Source organism: Gopherus evgoodei, chromosome 7, assembly GCF_007399415.2.
Source record: "Gopherus evgoodei ecotype Sinaloan lineage chromosome 7, rGopEvg1_v1.p, whole genome shotgun sequence".
Taxonomy (NCBI): domain Eukaryota; kingdom Metazoa; phylum Chordata; order Testudines; family Testudinidae; genus Gopherus; species Gopherus evgoodei.
In genome coordinates, this window is record NC_044328.1 from 1,872,086 (window position 1) to 1,894,547 (window position 22,462).

The window sequence follows — 22,462 nt, forward strand, 5'->3', positions numbered from 1 at the left end:
AGTGTGGCCGCATGCACTCGACTTTATACAATCTGTTTTACAAAACCGGCTTATGTAAAATCGGAATAATCCTGTAGCGTAGACGTACCCTCTGTTTGACGAGGCAGAAGAGGCGAACGTTGGGGAGTTTGAGGATCCTGCAGGCAAGAGGTTTTTTTATGTCCCTGTCATCATCAAAGCACATCGGCGGTGACAGTTTCAGCCCCTGCGCTGGCCCTTGCAGCAGCGCGCCGGCTCCAGCTCTGTCCAGCAGCCATGTCTGTTCCTCTCAATAGCCACCGTGCCACAGGAACGCTGGGCAGAGGGAGGCAGAGACTTGAGAACTAAAATGCAGCTTTCCACCAGTGTTGTCGCTGATGGACCGTTTGAAGGCAGGTTTCCTGCCCTCCTGCTCAGCGGTGATGCCTTGGGGGGCGGGGAGAGGGGGGCAGCCTCTAGCCGGCAGAGGCTGACAGCCCTGACCTGTACCAGTGTCCCTTGCAGAACAGCCAATGTTTTGGGAGGTAGGGGGTTGATGGTGCTGCCTGTGGGAGCCAGTCAAGGTCACTCAGTTAGGATGATCTGCAAACAGAACGGGGCAGACAAACCCCGAATGGAAGAGAAGAGATTGAGCGGGGACATGAGATCTGTCTTCAAATACTTGAAAGGCTGCCATCGAAAAGATGGAGAAAAGTGGTTCTCTCTTGCCACAGATGGCAGGACAAGAGGCAATGGGTTCAAACTACAGCACAGCAGATTTAGATTCAATCTCAGAGAAAATTTCCCGACCGTAAGAGCAGTCGGACAGTGGCACAGACACCTGGGGAGCTTGTGGAAGTTCCTTCACGAGCTATCTGGCTTGGATGGTTTAGACCCAATAAATCCTGCATCTCGGCAGGGGTTAGACTAGGTGATCCCTGTGACCCCATCTACCCTGGGGCTCTGTCGTTTATTAGGCTGAGGGCTGTCGGTGAGAGAGACGGGTCCCCCGGGTCCCCAGGCTCTTCTCCCCCCGGGGGACGAGGTAATGAACATACCCAGTTTGACATGGGGACTTCTGCCTGAGTCCCTGCAGCTCCAGGACAGCCTGTCAGCGCCACCGCCTGGACAGAACATGAACTACACGTCAGTGTGCCCAGAGCTAGAAGCCCCTCTAAAACCCCACCTGCGCCCTTGGCCGGCTGGTGCGAGGCCTGGATTGGCTCTTGGAGCTGAAGGCCAATCTTTCTCCTTGGGAGACCTGCTGCCTCATAGTCCCAGGGAAGCTGTGACTGGCAAGGCCCTTTGCAAATCCAACCTCAGGGCAGGACCATCGTTCCCATTGTACTGACAGGGAAACTGAGGCAAAGTGCCTCTCCCTCAGTGCACAGCTTGGATGATTGGCGACGTCCCAACAGGGGCGGGCGCTGAGCCTAGGGACAGTGCAGGGTGTCACGGAGTCACCGGGCGATGCTCTGGAACTGCTCCCCACCAAGCCAGTCAGGACTTTGGGGAGCCTCCTCTCCCTTGGAGCAGACTTGTTCAGGGCAAGAAGCTCATACGGCTTCACCTCCTGGGTCTCTCCTTGGAGCATTCAGCATCCTCTGCCCCTCCGTGCGCTTCCCACAGCGAGCCTGCCCCAGCGGGGTCCTGGGGAAGCCAGAGGGTCCTGCACCCCCACTTTGCTGTCAGACGTGACTCTCAGCCAGCCAGCCAGTAACACAGAGGTTTATTCGATGACAGGAACAGGGTCTAAAACAGAGCTTGTAGATACAGCGAACGGGACCCCTCGGCCGGGTCCATTCTGGGGGGCAGTGAGCCAGACCCCCAGGTCTGCCCTCCACCCTTGACCCCAGCCAGCTCCAGACTAACAACCCCTCCCAGCCCCTCCTCTCCCCTCACCCCCTTTTCCTTTTGCTAGGAGACAGAGTGTCAGGCATTTAGGTGCACTGGCCCTTGGCTCTTCAGCAATCACATGCCCTTATCCCACCACCTAGATATCAAGAACTGCACAGGGGACACTGAGGCACCAACACAGTATTCAGAGCAAACATTAAGAACATTCCTAGTTCATCACATCTCTTCCCCCTTCGAGACCGAACTGAGCGAGGTCATTTCAGCCAGTGACCTGGGGAAGTTCGAACCCACCAACGTTCCCATGGATGCCCCAGCATCTCTCCCATTCCTCGGTGTGAGTTACACCAGGACAGTCCAGTCTCACGCCCTCCCTTAGGTCGGGTGTGCTTGATGGCACTTGCAGGCCTCACATGGGAATGTTTATGCAGCCCACACCCTTTGCCACCCCAGTACCCCTGGGGTTCAAACTGGGACAGGGTCTTCTCCCAGCACTCTGGTCTGCGATTCGGGCTCCCTTGGTTAAGAGCCCCCATCTTGGCCTTGGCCAGCTCTGGGCGTGGGCAGCCGCTTCCCACTTTGTGTCCCAGACACAACACCTCTGCCGTCCCCCCTTGCACTTTCCAGCTTTTACCGTCAGTCCCACCTCCTTGAGGCAGCCCAGCCCCCTCTTCACCTGGGACACCTGTTCCTCCCAGGTCTGGCTAAAGATGCACGTTATCAGTGTCTGCCAGGGCCAAGTTCTCCATCCCCCTCAGCTTGTCTAGAATCTCCCCAGGCCTAGGCATGGGGTCAGCATTGGACACCATGATGGCTTTAAGCTTCTGATATCCCCCATAAAACCAGATCATCCTGTCTCCCTTGGGGATCAGCCTCACGGTGAGGCCCATGGGCTGTAAAACGGCTGGATTACATCTAAAGCCAGCAGGTCCTTGACCTCTCTCTCCAGGTTCTGGGCTTCTTTCCCAGTGACTCTGAACGGGGAACACCTGATAGGGGAGATTGGCTCCCACCTCAGGGAAGAGATCCCCCAGGGGGTCTTCCCCCTTCTCCTCCCAGTCCTCCCCTTTCAGGTCCAGGTGTCCCCTCACTCTCCTCCCATACAGCAGCTCGAAAGGGAAGAACCCTGTGGATTCCTGGGGCACCACCAGCTGCCTCCCAATTCCCCCCAGTTCTACTTCCCCTTGGGGAGCCCATTCCCAGTACAGGGATCCCTTCTCCCTCAGGACTCTGTCCCTGCAGCCTTCCCCAAGGGGGTTTGCAGCACTGTGGCCGCCAGCAAGTTCCCTCAGCTTCTCCAAGGAGGGATCCCTCTGCAGCTCAGTCTGGGCTTCAGCGGCTGGGGCAGGGAGTGGGACCTGCTCCCTCTCGCTGGCTGGGCCTGGGGTCACAGCCCCCCTGAGCCCCGTCCCTGGTAGCTCCCTCCCTGCTGTGTAATCACTTCCCAGCAGCACGTCTGGACCAGGCAAACTTGGTTGGCAGCCGACCTGCCCTGCCTGGGTGTCCCCCCACTCAGCTGGGGTCTCGGCTCCCCCCGTGCTCAGCGCTGCCCTTGCTGTCCCAGTGGGGCCAGGCAGCGAGCTCTCTGCTCTGCTCTGGTCCCAGCATCAGAGCCAGCGTGAGCCCCCTCTCCGGTGTGCAGGGGGGCGGGGAGCATCTCTCCCTCCCACTCAGCCCCAGGGGGCTGGTTACAGGTAGGCAGGTATCCTGAGCCCAGCAGCCCCTCCCCCCTGCCAGCCAGGTCATTTGCATTTTCACTGACCATTTCCATCCTAGCCAATTGGTTCCCTGGATTTGAATTCAAACCCTCGGCCGTTACAGGAGCAGGGCCTGGATCCTGTCCCATGGGGAGACAGTCACCCCCCAACAGGGCCTCCCAGCCGATATCCTGGAGAACCCCAACGACCAGCCAGCCAGACCCCTCCTGGGTCTGCACAGGGATCTGGGCCATAAGCAGGGCGAGGGGCTTCACCCCAGGGACCTTCAACCAGGTCCCACAGTCCCTCAGCATCTGGGGCTGCACCACCACAGTTCTCTCTGTCCCAGGGTCTCGCCCCTGCAGACATGTTTCCCCACTGACCCCTGGGCAGCACCTTATGTCTCTCCGCTCCACCATCTCCAGTCCATGCTGCTGCTGCTTCTCCTGCAGCTTTTCCTCGGGCTCTTGCTCTCTCTCACGGTCCTCTCGCTCTCTCGGGCTCTGCTCCCATCCCATCCGTCTCCGATTCTCTGATGGGGAACCCGATTGTGAAGACCCTCGTCTGGTTGGGGACCAGACTCTCAGGGATGCCTGGCTGATGCTCCAGCTGCTCCCAGATCCTCTTGTAGCCCCATCTGGGTCAGGAATCTGCTCCTCAGAGCGGTGCTTCTCCTTCAACTGCACGATTAACTGTGCCTTGGTGAACGTCCCCATGCGTAACCCTCTCTTTGTGCACAGGATCACAATGTCCTTCTTAAGTAGATGGTGATAGGCCATCACTTCACCATTCCCAAGTGGCTCTGGACTCACAGGCCTGCGTGCTCTTGGCTCCCCCATGGTTTCCAGGAAGAACTCCTGGTGTGCCAGCCCTTCTCGTGATCACCACCTCTTTGCCAGGGTCGAGCTGCAGACTCCTCCGCCCCTGGGACGGCTCCTGCAATCCCCCGGGGAACCCTGCTACTGCAAAAATCCTTCTCTCTCCCAGGGTCGAGCGGCAAGCTCCTCCGCCCCTGAGACTGCTCGCTGCAGTCCTCAGGGGGACCCCGTTACTCCAACAGTCCTTCTCGCTGGTCACACACTCCCAGAGGTTAACCGCCTCCTGAAACCGTCCCTTTCTGAGCCTTCAGCACGCCTGGTCCTCATTATCCCCCCTTTGTTTTACTGCTCCCCAGTCACTTACTGCAAGCAGCGCCATCCCACCGCTGCCACCAGTTGTCACAGAGTAACCGGACGATGCTCTCTAACTGCTCCCCACCAAGCCAGTCAGGACTTTGGGGAGCCTCCTCTCCCTTGGAGCAGACTTGTTCAGGGCAAGAAGCTCACCCTATGCAGTTCTTAATATCTAGGTGGTGGAATAAGGGTGTTCTAGTCTCATTTCTGTTCTGTGCCTCAGTTTCCTTAGGGTGGATGGGGAGGGGGAGGATCCAGACCACTTGTCCACGGATGACTGGGGCCTGGGATCTGTGGTCCAGTGTGGAGGTTGTTCAGTTTTCTCCGTGCCGGGGGCCTCATTCTCTGGAGGAACGCACCGGAGACCTGGCTGCTGCTGCGGCTGGCCAGGCAATGCCTGGATGCATGACAGCCGCTCTGCGATGTAACCCGCCACCGAGGCGACCGCAGGCCCAGCAAAGGTTCCCTGCCACCGGTAACCCCTCACATTGTGCTGGGGGCACCCAGCCAGCCAAGGGCTCAGCTCCGGCAAAAGAGCAGAGAATTACCCTGTCCCTGTGCGCTGCGGCTCCCCCCAGGGAGCACCCACCTCCTGGTGCAGATCAGCCGGGATTAGCCGGCGTTTCCGTGATCCACCTGCGGTGGAGTGACTGGCCTAGACCATGCGGTCACATCAGTGACTGCGGCACAGAGACTCACAACACGAAGCGGCTCCAGCAACGCCAGCTGTGTGAGCACGGATGCCCTGCCAGGGGCCTGGCGCAGTGATCAGGCCGTCGCGTGGCGAGACGCTGTCTGAGGAGCCTGGCGCGGGACCGATCCTATTTCTCTGTTCTCCATGGTCAGTGCTGGGCCATGGGGCCACGTGTCTCCCCTTTGTCGTCCCCCCGGCAGTCTCTGCCTCTCGCTGGCTCTCACCTGGTCGGTGCTGCCCGGCCCCCCACCAGATCAGTGGTTCAGAGCCAAGCCTCAGAGAATTCAGTTCTGATTAGCGTGACCCGAATGGTGTCTGTGTGCTCTGGAATCCGGATCCCATCGCACAGGATGGCTCTTGGCAACGTGTGCTGGTGCTGCCCAGGGCTGCCCAAGGCTCTCTCCATGTGTTTCTGGTGCCCCTGCCAGTCAGGAGAGCGGCTCCTGCCCCAGGGCCATTCGCTCGTGTCTGCACTGAGCCCTGAATAGGCTTTGCTGTTTATGGGATTGAGTCAGAGCCTGGGCGTCTCTCCATTGATTGCAATGGGCATGGGCCCTGTAGCCATGGGGAGCCCCCTTCTGCCAGTGCTCTGCAGCGAGGACAGCTCCCCCCACACACCCCACGCAGTAGGGCCTGAGCAGCAATGGCCGAGTTAGATGTGTGCATGCAGTTCCCGTGGGGTGTAGTAGTGTAGCTCAGAGACGGCCCAGCAGTGGGGCCCGGTGGGAAGGTGTCTGCAGAGACTCGGCTGAGACCTCTCCCATCATGTCTGTGCTTGTACTCTGGCCTGGAGGGGTGGTCACCGTTGATGATTTGCGCTTCGTGGGAGGACAGTGGGTGCGGCAGCTGTCACAGGGCACAGCCCAGAAACCCAGGTCTCTCCAGAGTAGGGAGGAGTGTCTGGCACACTCAACACCAGAGAGTGTAGGAGCGCTACAGCCCCCTAAAGCTTGGTCAATGGTGGTACTGCTGTGGTACCAGACAGTACACAGCATAAGGAACCCAGCCATGGGCAGCGCTCTGCTGCCCTCTGCAGGCTGGAGGTGTGGTTGAGGATAGTCTGCAAACCCGACTTAGTGCTGACAGAGCATTTTGTGATGTGACTTTTGATCATTAGCCCAGCCTTCGGCCCGGCTGTTCCTGCCCCCTGACCAGGCGATACCAGCCAGGGGCACTGAGCTGACCCAACTCATCCTGGTTCCCCCAGCGCCTGCCCCACTCTCAGGGAGGGGATGTTGCTTTCGGGGCTTCGCTGATTTCACCGCCTACGTTTTGTTTCCCCAGGGACCTGAGCGAGAACCTCCTCCAGGCCGTGCCAAGGAAAGCCTTCCGGGGAGCCACCGACCTGAAGAACCTGTGAGTCGCCGTGGTCCAGCCGCTCCTCCAGCCTGGCTCCTCTTCACCTCCGGGACGGGCCCCCAAGCTGTGCCAGGGGCTCCTCAGTGCTTTGCTCCAGGATCATGCACGCTGGGGGCGCTGGAGTGTGGGGAGTCCAGCTGGGGAAGGATGGGTCTCGGGATGCAGAAAGCCATGAGGAGTGTGTGGGGGGGGGGGGACGGAGGTAGGGTTGTTACGGTCTCCCGCCCCCAGCTCGGGCTTGTTGCATTGGAGTCCCTGGGGTGTCCTGTGCTCTGCTGCTCCCCAGGGATGCAGACAGATGGGTGCTGCCCTGCACCGCACGGCCCTTCCCACTCTGTGCAGTGGGAGTGCACGGTGCAGCAGGACCCCCTAGCCTGCCTCCCTCTGCCTGCCGTGAACGATGGCACACAGTGCCAGGCAGCAGGGGCAGGATGGTCCACCGAGTGTGGCAATGAGGGGGCTCAGCTCGGGAAAGCCACGTCTCCATGGCAGTGGGGCGGCCCCTGGGCTCACAGCCAGGATGCATGGGGGTACCCAGGGGCCCCAGCCCTGCCCTGGGGCACACCTGGGGCGATATCTGCTTAGTTCAGGCCAGGAGGGGGCCTCATGGGGGCAGATACTACATAAGCCTCTCCCCACAGTTCTGCCAAGGGCCACCCCCTCCAGTGCCAGGTCCGCAGCGGTCGCTCTGCCAGGCAGGGCCTGGTGCTTACCCTGTGTTTGGAGAGTGCCCGGGACATTCAGGGGCCCGGAGTCTGTTCAGCAAAACGGGGTCCCCTTTTGTTGTGCAGGCAGCTGGACAAGAACCAGATCGGCTGTATCGAGGACGGGGCTTTCCGCGCGCTGCGGGGCCTGGAGGTCCTGTAAGTGAGGCGGGCAGGGGGCTCTCCGCATCTCCCGGGGGCGCGGGCTGGAGTCGAGCCGTGAGTTCGGCTGTCGGGGTGGGGAGCTCCCACCTGCCCGGTCTCCAGGTGCCAGCTCCGGGAACAGGCTGTCTGGGGCAGCCAGTCCGGCGAAGCCTCGCTGAGCAAACCGGGGCCAGGGGTGTGACCTGCTCTCTCCTTGTACCGCAGAGCGGGGGCCCCTTCGCGCAGCCCCCCAGCTCCCTGGCAGGGGGAGCACGCGGTGGGGGGGCTCTGGCTGGACTGTCCCAGCGGGGGATGGGGGCAGTGGGGAGGCTCTGGTTGGTCTGTCCCGGCGGGGGAAGAGGGGTAGCGGGGGCGGCTCTGGCTGGTCTGTCCCGGCGGGGCGGCAGGGGAGGGGGGACATGCGGGGGGGGCTCTGGTTGGTCTGTACCGGCAGGGGAGGGGGGACAGGCAGGGGGGGCTCTGGTTGGTCTGTCCTGGTGGGGGCCAGGCGGGGGGGCTCTGGCTGGTCTGTCCTGGCGGGGGGCAGGCGGGGGGGCTCTGGCTGGTCTGTCCCGGCAGGGGGGACCCTGACCCATCTCCATCCCCGCTCGCAGGACACTGAACAACAACAACATCAGCACCATCCCCGTGTCCAGCTTCAACCACATGCCCCGACTCCGGACCTTGTGAGTGCGGGGTGGGGGCTGGGGGGGCCATGGGGGGGTGGGACGGGGGAGGGGCCGTGGGCCCTGGGGACGGGAGGCACCTGGGGGGGTGGGACAGGGGAGGGGCCGTGGGCCCTGGGGGGTGGGAGGCCCGGGATGTCCCCATGAGAGGGTGTGGGGAATGAGGAAGGGGCTGTGGGCCCTGGGGGCTGTGGGGCCGGGAAGCTGGGGATGGCCCCGTGGGGGAGGCCTGGGGGGGATGAGGGAGAGGCCGTGGGACCTGGGGATGGGAGGCCAGAGATGGCCCCGTGGGGGAGGCCTGGGGGGGAAGGGGGAGAGGCCGTGGGCCCTGGGGGCTGGGGAGGCCCAGCCGGGGACGGCTCCATGGGGGGTTCCTGGGGGGGAGGGGCCGTGGGCCCTGGGGGCTAGCGAGGCCCAGTCGGGGACAGCCCCGTGGGGGGTTCCTGGGGGGGAGGGGCCATGGGCTCTGGCGGCTAATGAGGCCCAGCCGGGGACGGCTCCTTGGGGGGTTCCTGGGGGGGGAGGGGCCGTGGGCCCTGGGGGCTGGGGAGGCCCAGCCGGGGACGGCTCCTTGGGGGGTTCCTGGGGGGGGGAGGGGCCGTGGGCCCTGGGGGCTGGGGAGGCCCAGCCGGGGATGTCTTCGTGGGGGGTTCCTGGGGGGGAGGGGCCATGGGCTCTGGCGGCTAACGAGGCCCAGCCGGGGACGGCTCCTTGGGGGGTTCCTGGGGTGGGAGGGGCCGTGGGCCCTGGGGGCTGGGGAGGCCCAGCCGGGGACGGCTCCTTGGGGGGTTCCTGGGGGGGGAGGGGCCGTGGGCCCTGGGGGCTGGGGAGGCCCAGCCGGGGATGTCTTCGTGGGGGGGCCCCGCCACTGACCCTCTGTCCTTCCCCAGCCGCCTCCATTCCAACCAGCTGTTCTGCGACTGCCACCTGGGCTGGCTGGCGCCGTGGCTCCGCCAGCGCCCCGCCATCGGGCTCTTCACGCAGTGTGCCGGGCCCCCCCCCCCTCCGCGGCACCAGCCTTCCCGAGCTCCAGAAGAACGACTTCAGCTGCTCAGGTGAGGGGCTGCAGGGGCCCTTCCTGGGGGGTCGGGGATGTGGGGGGTTCTGGGCTGTGGGGGGGCCCTGCCTGGGAGGCTCTGGGCTGTGGGGGGGGCCCTGCCGGGGGGGTCCTAGATGTGTGGGGGGGTCTGGGCTGCAGGGGGCCCTGCCTAAGGGCAGGGAGCTGCTCTGGGCTGCAGGGGGGTCCAGGATGTGGGGGGTTCTGGGCTGTGGGGGGGCCCTGGCTGGGGCGCTCTGGGCTGTGGGGGGGGGCCCTGCCGGAGGGGTCTGGGATGTGGGGGGGTCTGGGCTGCAGGGGGCCCTGCCTGAGGGCAGGGAGCTGCTCTGGGCTGCAGGGGGGTCCAGGATGTGGGGGGTTCTGGGCTGTGGGGGGGCCCTGGCTGGGGCGCTCTGGGCTGTGGGGGGGGGGCCTTCCGGAGGGGTCTGGGATGTGGGGGGGTCTGGGCTGCAGGGGGCCCTGCCTGAGGGCAGGGAGCTGCTCTGGGCTGCAGGAGGGTCCAGGATGTGGGGGGTTCTGGGCTGTGGGGGGGCCCTGGCTGGGGCGCTCTGGGCTGTGGAGGGGGCCCTGCCGGAGGGGTCTGGGATGTGGGGGGGTCTGGGCTGCAGGGGGCCCTGCCTGAGGGCAGGGAGCTGCTCTGGGCTGCAGGGGGGTCCAGGATGTGGGGGGTTCTGGGCTGTGGGGGGGCCCTGGCTGGGGCGCTCTGGGCTGTGGGGGGGGGCCTTCCGGAGGGGTCTGGGATGTGGGGGGGTCTGGGCTGCAGGGGGCCCTGCCTGAGGGCAGGGAGCTGCTCTAGGCTGCAGGGCTGGCGCCCTGGGAGCCAAAGAGGCTCTTCGGTGGTGCTGGAGGGGGCGATGCCGCATCTCAGCCCAGCCCAGCCCCAGCCGCACCGTGAGCTCCCTGCCCCCGCCCGGCCGGGCCCCCGTCTCACTGGGCCGCTGGTTCCCCCCCGGCAGGACAAACGGACGCCGCCCGCGCCCACGTCTGCAGCCTCTCGTCCGGCTCCTGCCCCGCCATGTGCACCTGCAGCAACAGCGTGGTGGACTGCCGTAGCAAGGGGCTGACGGCCATCCCCGCCAACCTGCCCGAGGGCATGACGGAGATGTGAGTGCGCCGGGGGGGGGGCACAGGGGGCCTGGGCACACAGCTGTCACAGCCCCCCCACCCCGGGTCCTCCTGCACAGCCCCAGAACCAGGCCCCCACACTTTTTACTGGCCATAAGGGCTCCTGCCTTCTTGGTGAGTCACCTGGCTCCCTGACCCGCCTCTTCCAGCCATGGCCCCACCCACAATCCAGCCCTGCTCCGCCCCAGTCCCCACCCCCATCCGGCCACCTCCCTGCTCAGCCCCCCCACTGCCACTCACTGCATCCCACCCCCAGCCTGCGCCCTGCACCCAGATGGCCCCGAATGGTCCGGTCACTCCCAACCGTGGGGGGGTTGGGGTTGGTGGGGGGCACTGAGGCTCCAAACACTCCCCTGCCACTGTCCCTGCTCCGTCCAGCCAGGGGGGGCCCGTGGACGTTAATGGCTCCGCAGTGCCCGTGGGGCTGCGTGACAAGGCAGAGCTGAGGGGTTACAGGCCTGGCTCCCTGCCTGCCAAACACCCTACAGTGCACACTTCCCTGCACACGCGCACAGTCACACACGTCTGTGCACACATGTTTGCACATGCACAGTCTCCCGTGCACACACAGACTGTTCGGGGGTGAGGGAACCCCTTCAGGTGCTGCCGAGCGGAGCTGTGGCACTAACCGCCCACGGTGGGGCATTTCACCCCATGGAGCAGGCCAAGGAACGGAGTGGGGGCTCCCCAACTAACCCGGCCAGCACCCTCCCCTGCCCCAGCATCTGCATAGTCCTGCTTACGGCCTGCCCCTTGCCGATGATGCCCAAGGACCCACACCAGAGGCCCCAGAGGGCTGTGAGCTCCAAGCAGGGCCCCTTGCTGCCCCAGCAGCTCCTGCTCAGCCTGGGGGTCCCCTCGGGAGCCGGTCGGGAGCTGCCAGGGCCGCCCACGCCCTGGGAAAGGAGTCGTTCATTGGGGCGGCCATAGGAAGCAGGAGGCTGGCGCCAACCCTTGGACAAGCCAGTTGCCCCGGTTCCCCGGCGACACCCCCCCGGGGGCACTGTGGCCCTGCTCACCTGTTCCCCCAGCACTTTGCCCAAACTGTAAGTAGAGCGAATCTCCGCCGGGAACTCCAGCTGAGCAGCCCAGGGTGAGCCTGCGCCCTGAGAGCGCCCCTGCAGGCAGAAGTGGGGCTGGGGCAGCTCCCCACCAGCCAGCGCCCCACTGTGCCCCCAAAGCACCCCCTGCTGGGAGACGTGGGGCTGGGGCAGCGCCCCACCAGCCAGCGCCCCACTGTGCCCCCACAGCGCCCCCTGCTGGGAGAAGTGGGGCTGGGGCAGCTCCCCACCAGCCAGCGCCCCATTTTCCCCCCACAGCGCCCCCTGCTGGGAGACGTGGGGCTGGGGCAGCTCCCCATCAGCCAGTGCCCCACTGTGCCCCCAAAGCGCCCCCTGCTGGGAGACGTGGGGCTGGGGCAGCTCCCCACCAGCCAGCGCCCCACTGTGCCCCCACAGCGCCCCCTGCTGGGAGACGTGGGGCTGGGGCAGCTCCCCATCAGCCAGTGCCCCACTGTGCCCCCAAAGCGCCCCCTGCTGGGAGACGTGGGGCTGGGGCAGCTCCCCACCAGCCAGTGCCCCACTGTGCTCCCACAGCGCCCCCTGCTGGGAGAGGCTTGGCTGCAGTAGGCGGCCAGGGGGCCGGGCAGGTTTGGTTCATTTTCTGTCTCCCCGCAGACGCCTGGAGCTGAACGGGATCAGATCCGTCCCCGCTGGGGCCTTCTCGCCCTACAAGAAGCTCCGGCGGATGTAAGTGCCCCAAGACTGACCCTGGGCGTGCCCAGCACTGCCCCCCACGCCTCTGCCCCATTGCCCCCAGCTCCTGCTCCACGTCCCTGCAGCTGCCTCTAAGGGGCCTGAGGGGCTCTGCTCCTGTCCTGGGTACTCTGTGGTCCCTCAGCTCCATGCCCAGTGGAGTCCCCTGGCACTGGGTCCCTCTGCTCCGGGCTCACGCAGCAGGTGCCGATGGGGCTTAGGGTGCCTGGGGGGTGAACTCAGCCTCAGACCTGCCAACAGCAATTCCAGGCCCCAGGGCAGAACAGTCAATGGGCCCCCTGGAAAGGTCTGCCTGACACCGGGTGGTGCTGCGCCTGTGATGGCTGGTGCAGAGCGAGCTGCCAGCTGCACTGCTTGGTGAGCTCTTCCGGCCTGGCCGGGGCCTCCATATGCCCACCCGGCTGCCTTCGCTGCCACCAGCAGGAGTGCCAATGCAGTGGTACCCCCGGTACCCTATACCTGCAGGAGATTTCTAGCTGGTACGGGGCACTGGAAAGATGGGGGGCCACCGTATGGCACCATGCCAGTGGCTCCGCCCCCCCCGGGCATTCATTAACAGAACAATACATATGCTAACAAACTTAACCAAAGGCTTCGTTAGCGTACGTAGGGCTGTTTTACGGTGGCCAGGCCCAAGTCAAAGGCACAGGAGCTGGTGAAGGTAGGCGGGCAGAAGCTTAGTTTGGACGTAAGGGAGGCACTGGTAGTGTGTTACGGGAAGGTGGGGTGATTGTCGTCCCCAGCCTTCATTCATCTGAGAAGTTTTCAATGTGGATGCGGACTCTGGGGTGAGGCCGGGGATGAGGGGCAGAGAATTGGGGTGTGGGGGGTAAGGGCTCCGGCTGGGGCTGTGGGCTCTGGGGTGGGGCCAGGGATGAGGGGCAGAGGGTTGGGGTGTGGGGGATGAGGGCTCCGGCTGGGGCTGTGGGCTCTGGGGTGAGGCCAGGGATGAGGAGCAGAGGGTTGGGGTGTGGGGGGTAAGGGCTCCGGCTGGGGCTGTGGGCTCTGGGGTGGGGCCAGGGATGAGGGGCAGAGGGTTGGGGTGTGGGGAGTGAGGGCTCTGGCTGGGGCTGTGGGCTCTGGGGTGAGGCCAGGGATGAGGGGCAGAGGGTTGGGGTGTGGGGGGTGAGGGCTCCGGCTGGGGCTGTGGGCTCTGGGGTGGGGCCAGGGATGAGGGGCAGAGGGTTGGGGTGTGGGGGGTGAGGGCTCCGGCTGGGGCTGTGGGCTCTGAGGTGGGGCCAGGGATGAGGGGCAGAGGGTTGGGGTGTGGGGGGTGAGGGCTCCGGCTGGGGCTGTGGGCTCTGGGGTGGGGCCAGGGATGAGGGGCAGAGGGTTGGGGTGTGGGGGGTAAGGGCTCCGGCTGGGGCTGTGGGCTCTGGGGTGAGGCTGGGGATGAGGGGCAGAAGGTTGGGGTGTGGGGGGTGAGGGCTCCGGCTGGGGCTGTGGGCTCTGGGGTGGGGCCAGGGATGAGGGGCAGAGGGTTGGGGTGTGGGGGTGAGGGCTCCAGCTGGGGCTGTGGGCTCTGGGGTGGGGCCAGGGATGAGGGGCAGAGGGTTGGGGTGTGGGGGGTGAGGGCTCCGGCTGGGGCTGTGGGCTCTGGGGTGGGGCCAGGGATGAGGGGCAGAGGGTTGGGGTGTGGGGGGTGAGGGCTCTGGCTGGGGCTGTGGGCTCTGAGGTGGGGCCAGGGATGAGGGGCAGAGGGTTGGGGTGTGGGGGGTGAGGGCTCCGGCTGGGGCTGTGGGCTCTGGGGTGGGGCCAGGGATGAGGGGCAGAGGGTTGGGGTGTGGGGGGTGAGGGCTCCGGCTGGGGCTGTGGGCTCTGGGGTGAGGCTGGGGATGAGGGGCATAGGGTTGGGGTGTGGGGGGTGAGGGCTCCGGCTGGGGCTGTGGGCTCTGGGGTGAGGCCAGGGATGAGGGGCAGAGGGTTGGGGTGTGGGGGGTGAGGGCTCCGGCTGGGGCTGTGGGCTCTGGGGTGAGGCTGGGGATGAGGGGCAGAGGGTTGGGGTGTGGGGGGTGAGGGCTCCGGCTGGGGCTGTGGGCTCTGGGGTGGGGCCAGGGATGAGGGGCAGAGGGTTGGGGTGTGGGGGGTGAGGGCTCCGGCTGGGGCTGTGGGCTCTGGGGTGAGGCCAGGTATGAGGGGCAGAGGGTTGGGGTGTGGGGGGTGAGGGCTCCGGCTGGGGCTGTGGGCTCTGGGGTGAGGCCGGGGATGAGGGGCAGAGGGTTGGGGTGTGGGGGGTGAGGGCTCCGGCTGCGGCTGTGGGCTCTGGGATGGGGCCAGGGATGAGGGGCAGAGGGTTGGGGTGTGTGGGGTGAGGGCTCCGGCTGGGGCTGTGGGCTCTGGGGTGAGGCCAGGGATGAGGGGCAGAGGGTTGGGGTGTGGGGGGTGAGGGCTCCGGCTGGGGTGTGGTCTCTGGGGTGGGGCCAGGGATGAGGGGCAGAGGGTTGGGGTGTGGGGGGTGAGGGCTCCGGCTGGGCTGTGGGCTCTGGGGTGAGGCCGGGGATGAGGGGCAGAAGGTTGGGGTGTGGGGGGTGAGGGCTCCGGCTGGGCTGTGGGCTCTGGGGTGAAGCCGGGGATGAGGGGCAGAGGGTTGGGGTGTGGGGGGTGAGGGCTCCGGCTGGGGCTGTGGGCTCTGGGGTGGGGCCAGGGATGAGGGGCAGAGGGTTGGGGTGTGGGGAGTGAGGGCTCCGGCTGGGGCTGTGGGCTCTGGGGTGAGGCTGGGGATGAGGGGCAGAGGGTTGGGGTGTGGGGGGTGAGGGCTCCGGCTGGGGCTGTGGGCTCTGGGGTGGGGCCAGGGATGAGGGGCAGAGGGTTGGGGTGTGGGGGGTGAGGGCTCCGGCTGGGGCTGTGGGCTCTGGGGTGGGGCCAGGGATGAGGGGCAGAGGGTTGGGGTGTGGGGGGTGAGGGCTCCGGCTGGGGCTGTGGGCTCTGGGATGGGGCCAGGGATGAGGGGCAGAGGGTTGGGGTGTGTGGGGTGAGGGCTCCGGCTGGGGCTGTGGGCTCTGGGGTGGGGCCAGGGATGAGGGGCAGAGGGTTGGGGTGTGGGGGGTGAGGGCTCCGGCTGGGGCTGTGGGCTCTGGGGTGGGGCCAGGGATGAGGGGCAGAGGGTTGGGGTGTGGGGGGTGAGGGCTCCGGCTGGGGCTGTGGGCTCTGGGGTGAGGCCAGGGATGAGGGGCAGAGGGTTGGGGTGTGGGGGGTGAGGGCTCCGGCTGGGGCTGTGGGCTCTGGGGTGAGGCCGGGGATGAGGGGCAGAGGGTTGGGGTGTGGGGGGTGAGGGCTCCGGCTGGGGCTGTGGGCTCTGGGGTGGGGCCAGGGATGAGGGGCAGAGGGTTGGGGTGTGGGGAGTGAGGGCTCCGGCTGGGGCTGTGGGCTCTGGGGTGAGGCTGGGGATGAGGGGCAGAGGGTTGGGGTGTGGGGGGTGAGGGCTCCGGCTGGGGCTGTGGGCTCTGGGGTGGGGCCAGGGATGAGGGGCAGAGGGTTGGGGTGTGGGGGGTGAGGGCTCCGGCTGGGGCTGTGGGCTCTGGGGTGGGGCCAGGGATGAGGGGCAGAGGGTTGGGGTGTGGGGGGTGAGGGCTCCGGCTGCGGCTGTGGGCTCTGGGATGGGGCCAGGGATGAGGGGCAGAGGGTTGGGGTGTGTGGGGTGAGGGCTCCGGCTGGGGCTGTGGGCTCTGGGGTGAGGCCAGGGATGAGGGGCAGAGGGTTGGGGTGTGGGGGGTGAGGGCTCCGGCTGGGGTGTGGTCTCTGGGGTGGGGCCAGGGATGAGGGGCAGAGGGTTGGGGTGTGGGGGGTGAGGGCTCCGGCTGGGCTGTGGGCTCTGGGGTGAGGCCGGGGATGAGGGGCAGAAGGTTGGGGTGTGGGGGGTGAGGGCTCCGGCTGGGGCTGTGGGCTCTGAGGTGGGGCCAGGGATGAGGGGCAGAGGGTTGGGCTGTGGGCTCTGGGGTGGGGCCAGGGATGAGGGGCAGAGGGTTGGGGTGTGGGGGATGAGGGGCAGAGGGTTGGGGTGCAGAGAGTGAGGGCTTCGGCTGGGCTGTGGGCTCTGGGGTGGGGCCAGGGATGAGGGGCAGAGGGTTGGGGTGTGGGGGGTGAGGGCTCCGGCTGGGGTTGTGGGCTCTGGGGTGAGGCCAGGGATGAGGGGCAGAGGGTTGGGGTGTGGGGGATTAGGGGCAGAGGGTTGGGGTGCAGGGAGTGAGGGCTCCGGCTGGGGTTGTGGGCTCTGGGGTGAGGCCAGGGATGAGGGGCAGAGGGTTGGGGTGTGGGCTCTGGGGTGGGGCCAGGGATGAGGGGCAGAGGGTTGGGGTGTGGGGGGTGAGGGCTCTGGCTGGGGCTGTGGGCTCTGGGGTGGGGCCAGGGATGAGGGGCAGAGGGTTGGGGTGTGGGGGGTGAGGGCTCCGGCTGGGGCTGTGGGCTCTGGGGTGAGGCTGGGGATGAGGGGCAGAGGGTTGGGGTGTGGGGGATGAGGGGCAGAGGGTTGGGGTGCAGGGAGTGAGGGCTCCGGCGGGGCTGTGGGCTCTGGGGTGGGGCCAGGGATGAGGGACAGAGGGTTGGGGTGTGGGGGGTGAGGGCTCCGGCTGGGGCTGTGGGCTCTGGGGTGGGGCCAGGGATGAGGGGCAGAGGGTTGGGGTGTGGGGGATGAGGGGCAGAGGGTTGGGGTGCAGGGAGTGAGGGCTCCGGCTGGGGCTGTGGGCTCTGGGGATGAGGAGTCTGGAGTGCAGGAGGGGACCCCAGACCGGGACTGAGGGGTTCAGGGTGCTGGAAGGGGATCCCTAAGGACCCAGACTCACTCACAACCGGCCAGGCTGCCAAGCGCGACAGCTGAGGCTTCTGCCTCCCGGGCCACCCCCAGGCCCGGTCCTGCGAGCCCATCCACCAGCCCCTCACCCTCAGCTCAGGGCATGCACCTGCCACAGCCCTGCCATCCCTGCAGGGCCCGTGGGGGAGAGACCAACCTCCTGCCCCTCTGCCCCAGGGCTGCCAATGCCCTCAGCCCGGCCTGGCCTGCCCCCGGGCCTTCCAGGGCACCCGCCCAGGCACCCAACAGCCCTTGTCCCCCCCCACCTGTTGGGGGGCGGCTGGGCAAGGACCTGGCCCCTCCATGGGGTGCTGGGTGGAGCAGTGGGATTCTGGCCAGTGCCAGGGGAGACACGCTCTGTGTCCCCTCCCAGGGCTGCAGCTGGGTGGGGCTGGTGCGGTGGGCGGGGGCTGGGGAGGGAAGGACAACGCTGGGCATTTCCCCCTTTGCCTTGCAGAGACCTGAGCAACAACCAGATCTCGGAGATCGCGCCCGACGCCTTCCAGGGGCTGCGCTCGCTGAACTCCCTGTGAGTCCCCACGCCGGCCCCCGGCCGCCCCCAGCCCCCAGCTTCACCGCAGCCCAAGCCCCGGCAGTCATACGGGGGAATCCGACCTCCAGCCTCACTAATCATCACACTGCCCTGGGACCCCTCTGCTGCCCCTCACTCCCGACCCGCAGCCACTGCCAGCCCAGCCCTGAGCTGCCCCTCAGCTCCACCAGTGCCCCTCACTCCTGACCCGCAGCCCCTGCCAGCTCAACCCTGAGCCGCTCCCCAGCTCCACCAGTGCCCCTCACTCCCGACCCACAGCCACTGCCAGCCCAGCCCTGAGCCGCTCCCCAGCTCCGCCAGTGCCCCTCACTCCCGACCCGCAGCCCCTGCCAGCTCAACCCTGAGCCGCTCCCCAGCTCCGCCAGTGCCCCTCACTCCTGACCCGCAGCCACTGCCAGCTCAACCCTGAGCCGCCCCCCAGCTCCGCCAGTGCCCCTCACTCCCGACCCACAGCCACTGCCAGCCCAGCCCTGAGCCGCCCCCCAGCTCCGCCAATGCCCCTCACTCCCGACCCGCAGCCCCTGCCAGCTCAACCCTGAGCCGCTCCCCAGCTCCGCCAGTGCCCCTCACTCCTGACCCGCAGCCACTGCCAGCTCAACCCTGAGTCGCCCCCCAGCTCCGCCAGTGCCCCTCACTCCCGACCCGCAGCCCCTGCCAGCTCAACCCTGAGCCGCTCCCCAGCTCCGCCAGTGCCCCTCACTCCCGACCCGCAGCCCCAGCCAGCTCAACCCTGAGCCGCTCCCCAGCTCCGCCAGTGCCCCTCACTCCCGACCCGCAGCCCCTGCCAGCTCAACCCTGAGCCGCCCCCCAGCTCTGCCAATGCCCCTCACTCCCGACCCACAGCCCCCTCCCATCCCAGCTCTGGGACTCCTCCGCTCCGCCAGTGCTCCTCACTCCTGACCCACAGCCCCTGACAGCCCAGCCCTGAGCACCCCCCAGCTCTGCCGGTGCCCCTCACTCCTGACCCGCAGCCCGCTGCAGGTTTGGTCCTTGACCTCTCTGGAGTGAGGATGAACAGCCCTGTCTGTTGCCCGTTGCGCCGTGAGGTGGGTCTGGTTTGGCGGCGGAGGTACGATCCCTGGCCAGGCCCGAGGCCTGGGGGCCTGTGCTGGGGTCGCTAAAGCTGGGGGCTGTGGGGCCGAGGTGGGGGGATCTGTGCTCCTGGCTGGGGTCCTGTGGGGATCCCCGGTTGCTGGGCTGGGGGCTCAGCCGATGCCCGGGGGGCTGCGTGCGAGCGACCGGCTCTGTCTTTTCCAGCGTGCTGTATGGGAACAAGATCACAGACCTGCCCAGGGGCATCTTCGGGGGACTCCACGCGCTGCAGCTTCTGTAAGGACGTGGCGGCTCTGGCAGGGGGCGGGGGGCTGCTCTCGGGAACCCGGCGTGCCAGCCCCCATGTCAGCGGGGCCCGGAGCAGGGCCGGCCTGCCTCTCTGTTTGACGTCTCCTGCCCCCCCAGGCTCATCAATGCCAACAAGATCAACTGCATCCGCGCCGACGCCTTCGGGGACCTGCAGAGCCTCTCTCTGCTCTCGCTGTACGACAACAAGCTGCAGGGCCTGGCCAAGGGCACCTTCGCCCCCCTGCGGGCCATCCAGACACTGTGAGTGCCAGGCAGCACCAGCCGCCATGTCCCGAAGCTTGGGGGGGTTCCTGCTCTGCCCTGAATGGCCCACGTGAGGCAGGCGCCTGGGGCAGGCTCTGGTTCAGGAGGTGCAGCCCCGGGGCTGGGGGGTGGGCAAAGGGGCCCTCACGCCCTCCAGATCCTGGGCTCCCCCGGGGCCGAGAGGGGAAAAAACCCTGGAACCGGGTAAGTCAGAGCAACCGGGCTGGGGGGAGTCCCAGCCCCATGTGCTGCAGCCCCCCCAGCAGGGCTCATGAGGCAGCATGGAGCTGGCTGGGGCTGGGGGGCAGGCCCCAGGGAGCAGAGGGGGGCCAGGCCAGGGGTTGCTGGAATTTACCCTCGAGCCCTGCTGGGTTTGGTGCTCCCTGCCTGGGCCCAGGGGCGAGCTGCGAGCCGGGGCCCTGCCCATGGGGGCCGGCACCCCCAGCTCAGGGCCTGGCCAGTAACGCTCAGCGCTGGGGCCAGCATCCCCCTCCTCCCCTCCGCATCCCCCCCAGGCACCTGGCTCAGAACCCCTTTATCTGCGACTGCAACCTGCGGTGGCTGGCGGATTTCCTGCGCGCCAACCCCGTTGAGACCAGCGGGGCCCGCTGCGCCAGCCCGCGCCGCCTGGCCAACAAGCGCATCGGCCAGATCAAGAGCAAGAAGTTCCGCTGCTCAGGTGCGTCCGGCCTCCTGCGGCCACGGGACCCCGGGGGCTGGGGACGGGGACAGTCCTTCGGGCCAAGCAGTGAAGGGAGCGAGAGGCCGGTGCCCTTGTGTGCTGAGCAGGCAGAGGACGAGTCTCCGCTCAGCCACAGGGAAGCTGGAACCCAGGCTCCTGCTCCTCCAGCCCCGGCCCCTTCCCTGGGAACCAGAGCGTCCGTCCGCGCAGCCGCTGTCGCTGCCCCCCACCCCCCCGATGCGGGCTGGGGGCTCCCCCTCGGGCTGCTGCTAATGCAGCACTCTGCAGAGGCCTTCACTGAGCCATGGGGTGCTGGGCCCTGCAGAGGCACCGCGTCACACCCCGTCCTGCCCAGCTCCCAAGCCACATAGACAGCAAGGGAGAGGGGAAACCAAGGCACGGACCTGGAGGGACCTGCCCAAGCTCAGCCGGTGTGTCAGAGGCAGAGCCGGGGCTCGAGCCCTGGTGCCAGTGCACCAGAGCTCTCGCCAGGCACCGCTGGCTGTGCCCAGCCGTCCCCCCGGCCCCCACTAACAAGCCTGTGCCTTTCTCTCCGCAGCCAAGGAGCAGTACTTTATCCCAGGTAAGCAGAGCTCTGCGAGCAGGAGCTGGGGCTGAGGGGTCGTATCTGCACGGGGAGTGTCCGGGGGCCTCTCTCGAACGGGCTGTGCTTTGCCGTGTGACGTCCCGCAAGGCGCAGGCGCTGGGTCCCTGGGTAGCTGGGTATGGTGCCACGCAGGACTCCCACGGCCCAGCTCTCCGGCCTGGCACAGATAGTGCCGCCCGCTGCTGGCACCCGGGTGTCTGGCTCCAGAGCCAGCGAATGGCCCTAACCCAGCCTGGCCCCACACAGCCTCCGAGCGATGGCAAAGCCAGTGCAGTGTCTGGCTCCAGGGAGCGATTCCCACGCAGCCAGCGCCCCCCGCAGGCACAGAGCAGGAATCCTGCACACGCCCAGGAGTCGGCTGCAGATCGCGGCCTCGAGCCTGCCAGGCACACAGCGAGGGCAGGGCGCGAGCGCAGGGGCTGGGATGGAGGTTGAATGAGAGAAGAGAAGCAGTCGTGGCCCCTCCCCACACCTAGTTGCCAGGTGCTGGCTGGGCTTCTAGCAGAGAGCAGCTGGGGGCTGCGACTGGGGGATCTCAGGCTGGGGCCTCGCCCCCCACATGGGGCAGGGGTGGCCCTGAACCCCCCTGATGGCTGCAGGGAAATGGCATCTGCTCCTAAACCCGGGGGAGCAGGAGGTGCAGCTCCATGCGCGGCGGACTGTGCTGCCCCCTGCTGGCCTCGCTGCACTGGGGCCGGAGTGTGGCAGGCCAGCCCAGCCCCCCCAGCAGGGCGGTGGCTGGCGTCCTGCCCCTCCCCGGCGTGTCTCTCGTGGCAGGCGCGGAGGATCAGCAGCTGAACAGCGAGTGCAGCAGCGACGTGGGCTGCCCCCCGAAGTGCCGCTGCGAGGCCAACGTGGTGGAATGCTCCAACCTGAAACTCACCAAGCTCCCGGAGCGCATCCCGCAGGCCACGGCAGAGCTGTAAGACCCCCCCACCCCCCTACCCCCGCTGGGCGTCCTGCCCCGGGTCTGTCTGTCGCATGCGCACTCGCCTTGCCAGAGCCCGCAGACCCCCGCGTAACGCCCCCGTGCGGTTCAGTGAGCGAGGGCTGGGGGCTTCCGTTATTCCTCCCAGGGGGGGCGAGCATTGCCTGGGTCTCATCGGTTCCATCTTTGTTCTTCTCTCCCCACCTCCTCCACCCCCAGACGCCTGAGCAACAACGAAATTTCAGTGCTGGAGGCCACGGGGCTCTTCAAAAAACTCCCACACCTGAAAAAAATGTGAGTATGACCCCAGCGAGTCCTCGTGGCCGCGGTGCAGGCGTATGAGATACCGCACGCAGGACTGCATAGGGATAGGCTGACGATGCATCATTAACCTGTGGAACTCACTGACACAAGATGTCACGAGCTGAGCAGGAGTGGGCATTGCTGTGGCTAGTGAGGACAGCCCGAGTTACAGTAAACCTGCCATTCCAGGGCACAAGCCAGCCTCTCACGGACAGGGGCCAGGAGGAGCCCTCACCCCCGGACCGGTTATTCTACTAGTGCCCACTGGGGGGTGCCGTACACCTTCTCCACAGCAGCCGGGGCTGGACTGATGCCCCAAGCCGGCCCGTGTTCCCACTCACGTAGGACCGGACCCCACAGGGGAGAGGGATGCGACCCAGCAGGGGATGGCCCACAGTGCACAGGGGTGGCTCTCTGGGGGGCTGCATCCCCCATCCCCTACATAGGCCCAGCCTGCCGCCCCCCTCTCTCCCCAGCAACCTGAGCAACAACAAGGTGACAGAGATCGAGGACGGGGCCTTCGAGGGGGCAGCGTCCGTCAGCGAGCTGCACCTGACGGCCAACCAGCTGGAGTCGGTGCGCAGCAGCATGTTCCGGGGCCTGGCGGGGCTGCGGACCCTGTGAGTGGAGTTGTGCCCAGATCTCGCAGCAGGGGCTGTGGGTGGGTTTCACCGGGGCCTTGGTGAGGCTGAACCCAATGCCTCATGCTGCACCCTGTGCCTGCGTCCTCCCTCTGGTGCCTCGTGCTGCACCCTGCCCGAGCGCTGCCTGCT

The 22,462-nt window shown here is 67.0% G+C and overlaps 1 protein-coding gene across 1 annotated transcript in view; it reads left to right on the forward strand.

Moving 5' to 3' along the window:
* Window positions 1-22,462, forward strand: part of SLIT1 (slit guidance ligand 1) — a 119,826-nt gene that overhangs the window by 68,787 nt on the left and 28,577 nt on the right. The window contains 15 exon segments of the mRNA XM_030570290.1: window positions 6,660-6,731; window positions 7,526-7,597; window positions 8,197-8,268; window positions 9,159-9,258; window positions 9,260-9,323; window positions 10,282-10,429; window positions 12,127-12,198; window positions 17,469-17,540; window positions 18,822-18,893; window positions 19,023-19,166; window positions 19,685-19,848; window positions 20,411-20,434; window positions 21,236-21,380; window positions 21,606-21,680; window positions 22,166-22,309. Coding sequence (XP_030426150.1) covers window positions 6,660-6,731; window positions 7,526-7,597; window positions 8,197-8,268; window positions 9,159-9,258; window positions 9,260-9,323; window positions 10,282-10,429; window positions 12,127-12,198; window positions 17,469-17,540; window positions 18,822-18,893; window positions 19,023-19,166; window positions 19,685-19,848; window positions 20,411-20,434; window positions 21,236-21,380; window positions 21,606-21,680; window positions 22,166-22,309 — 1,440 coding nt within the window.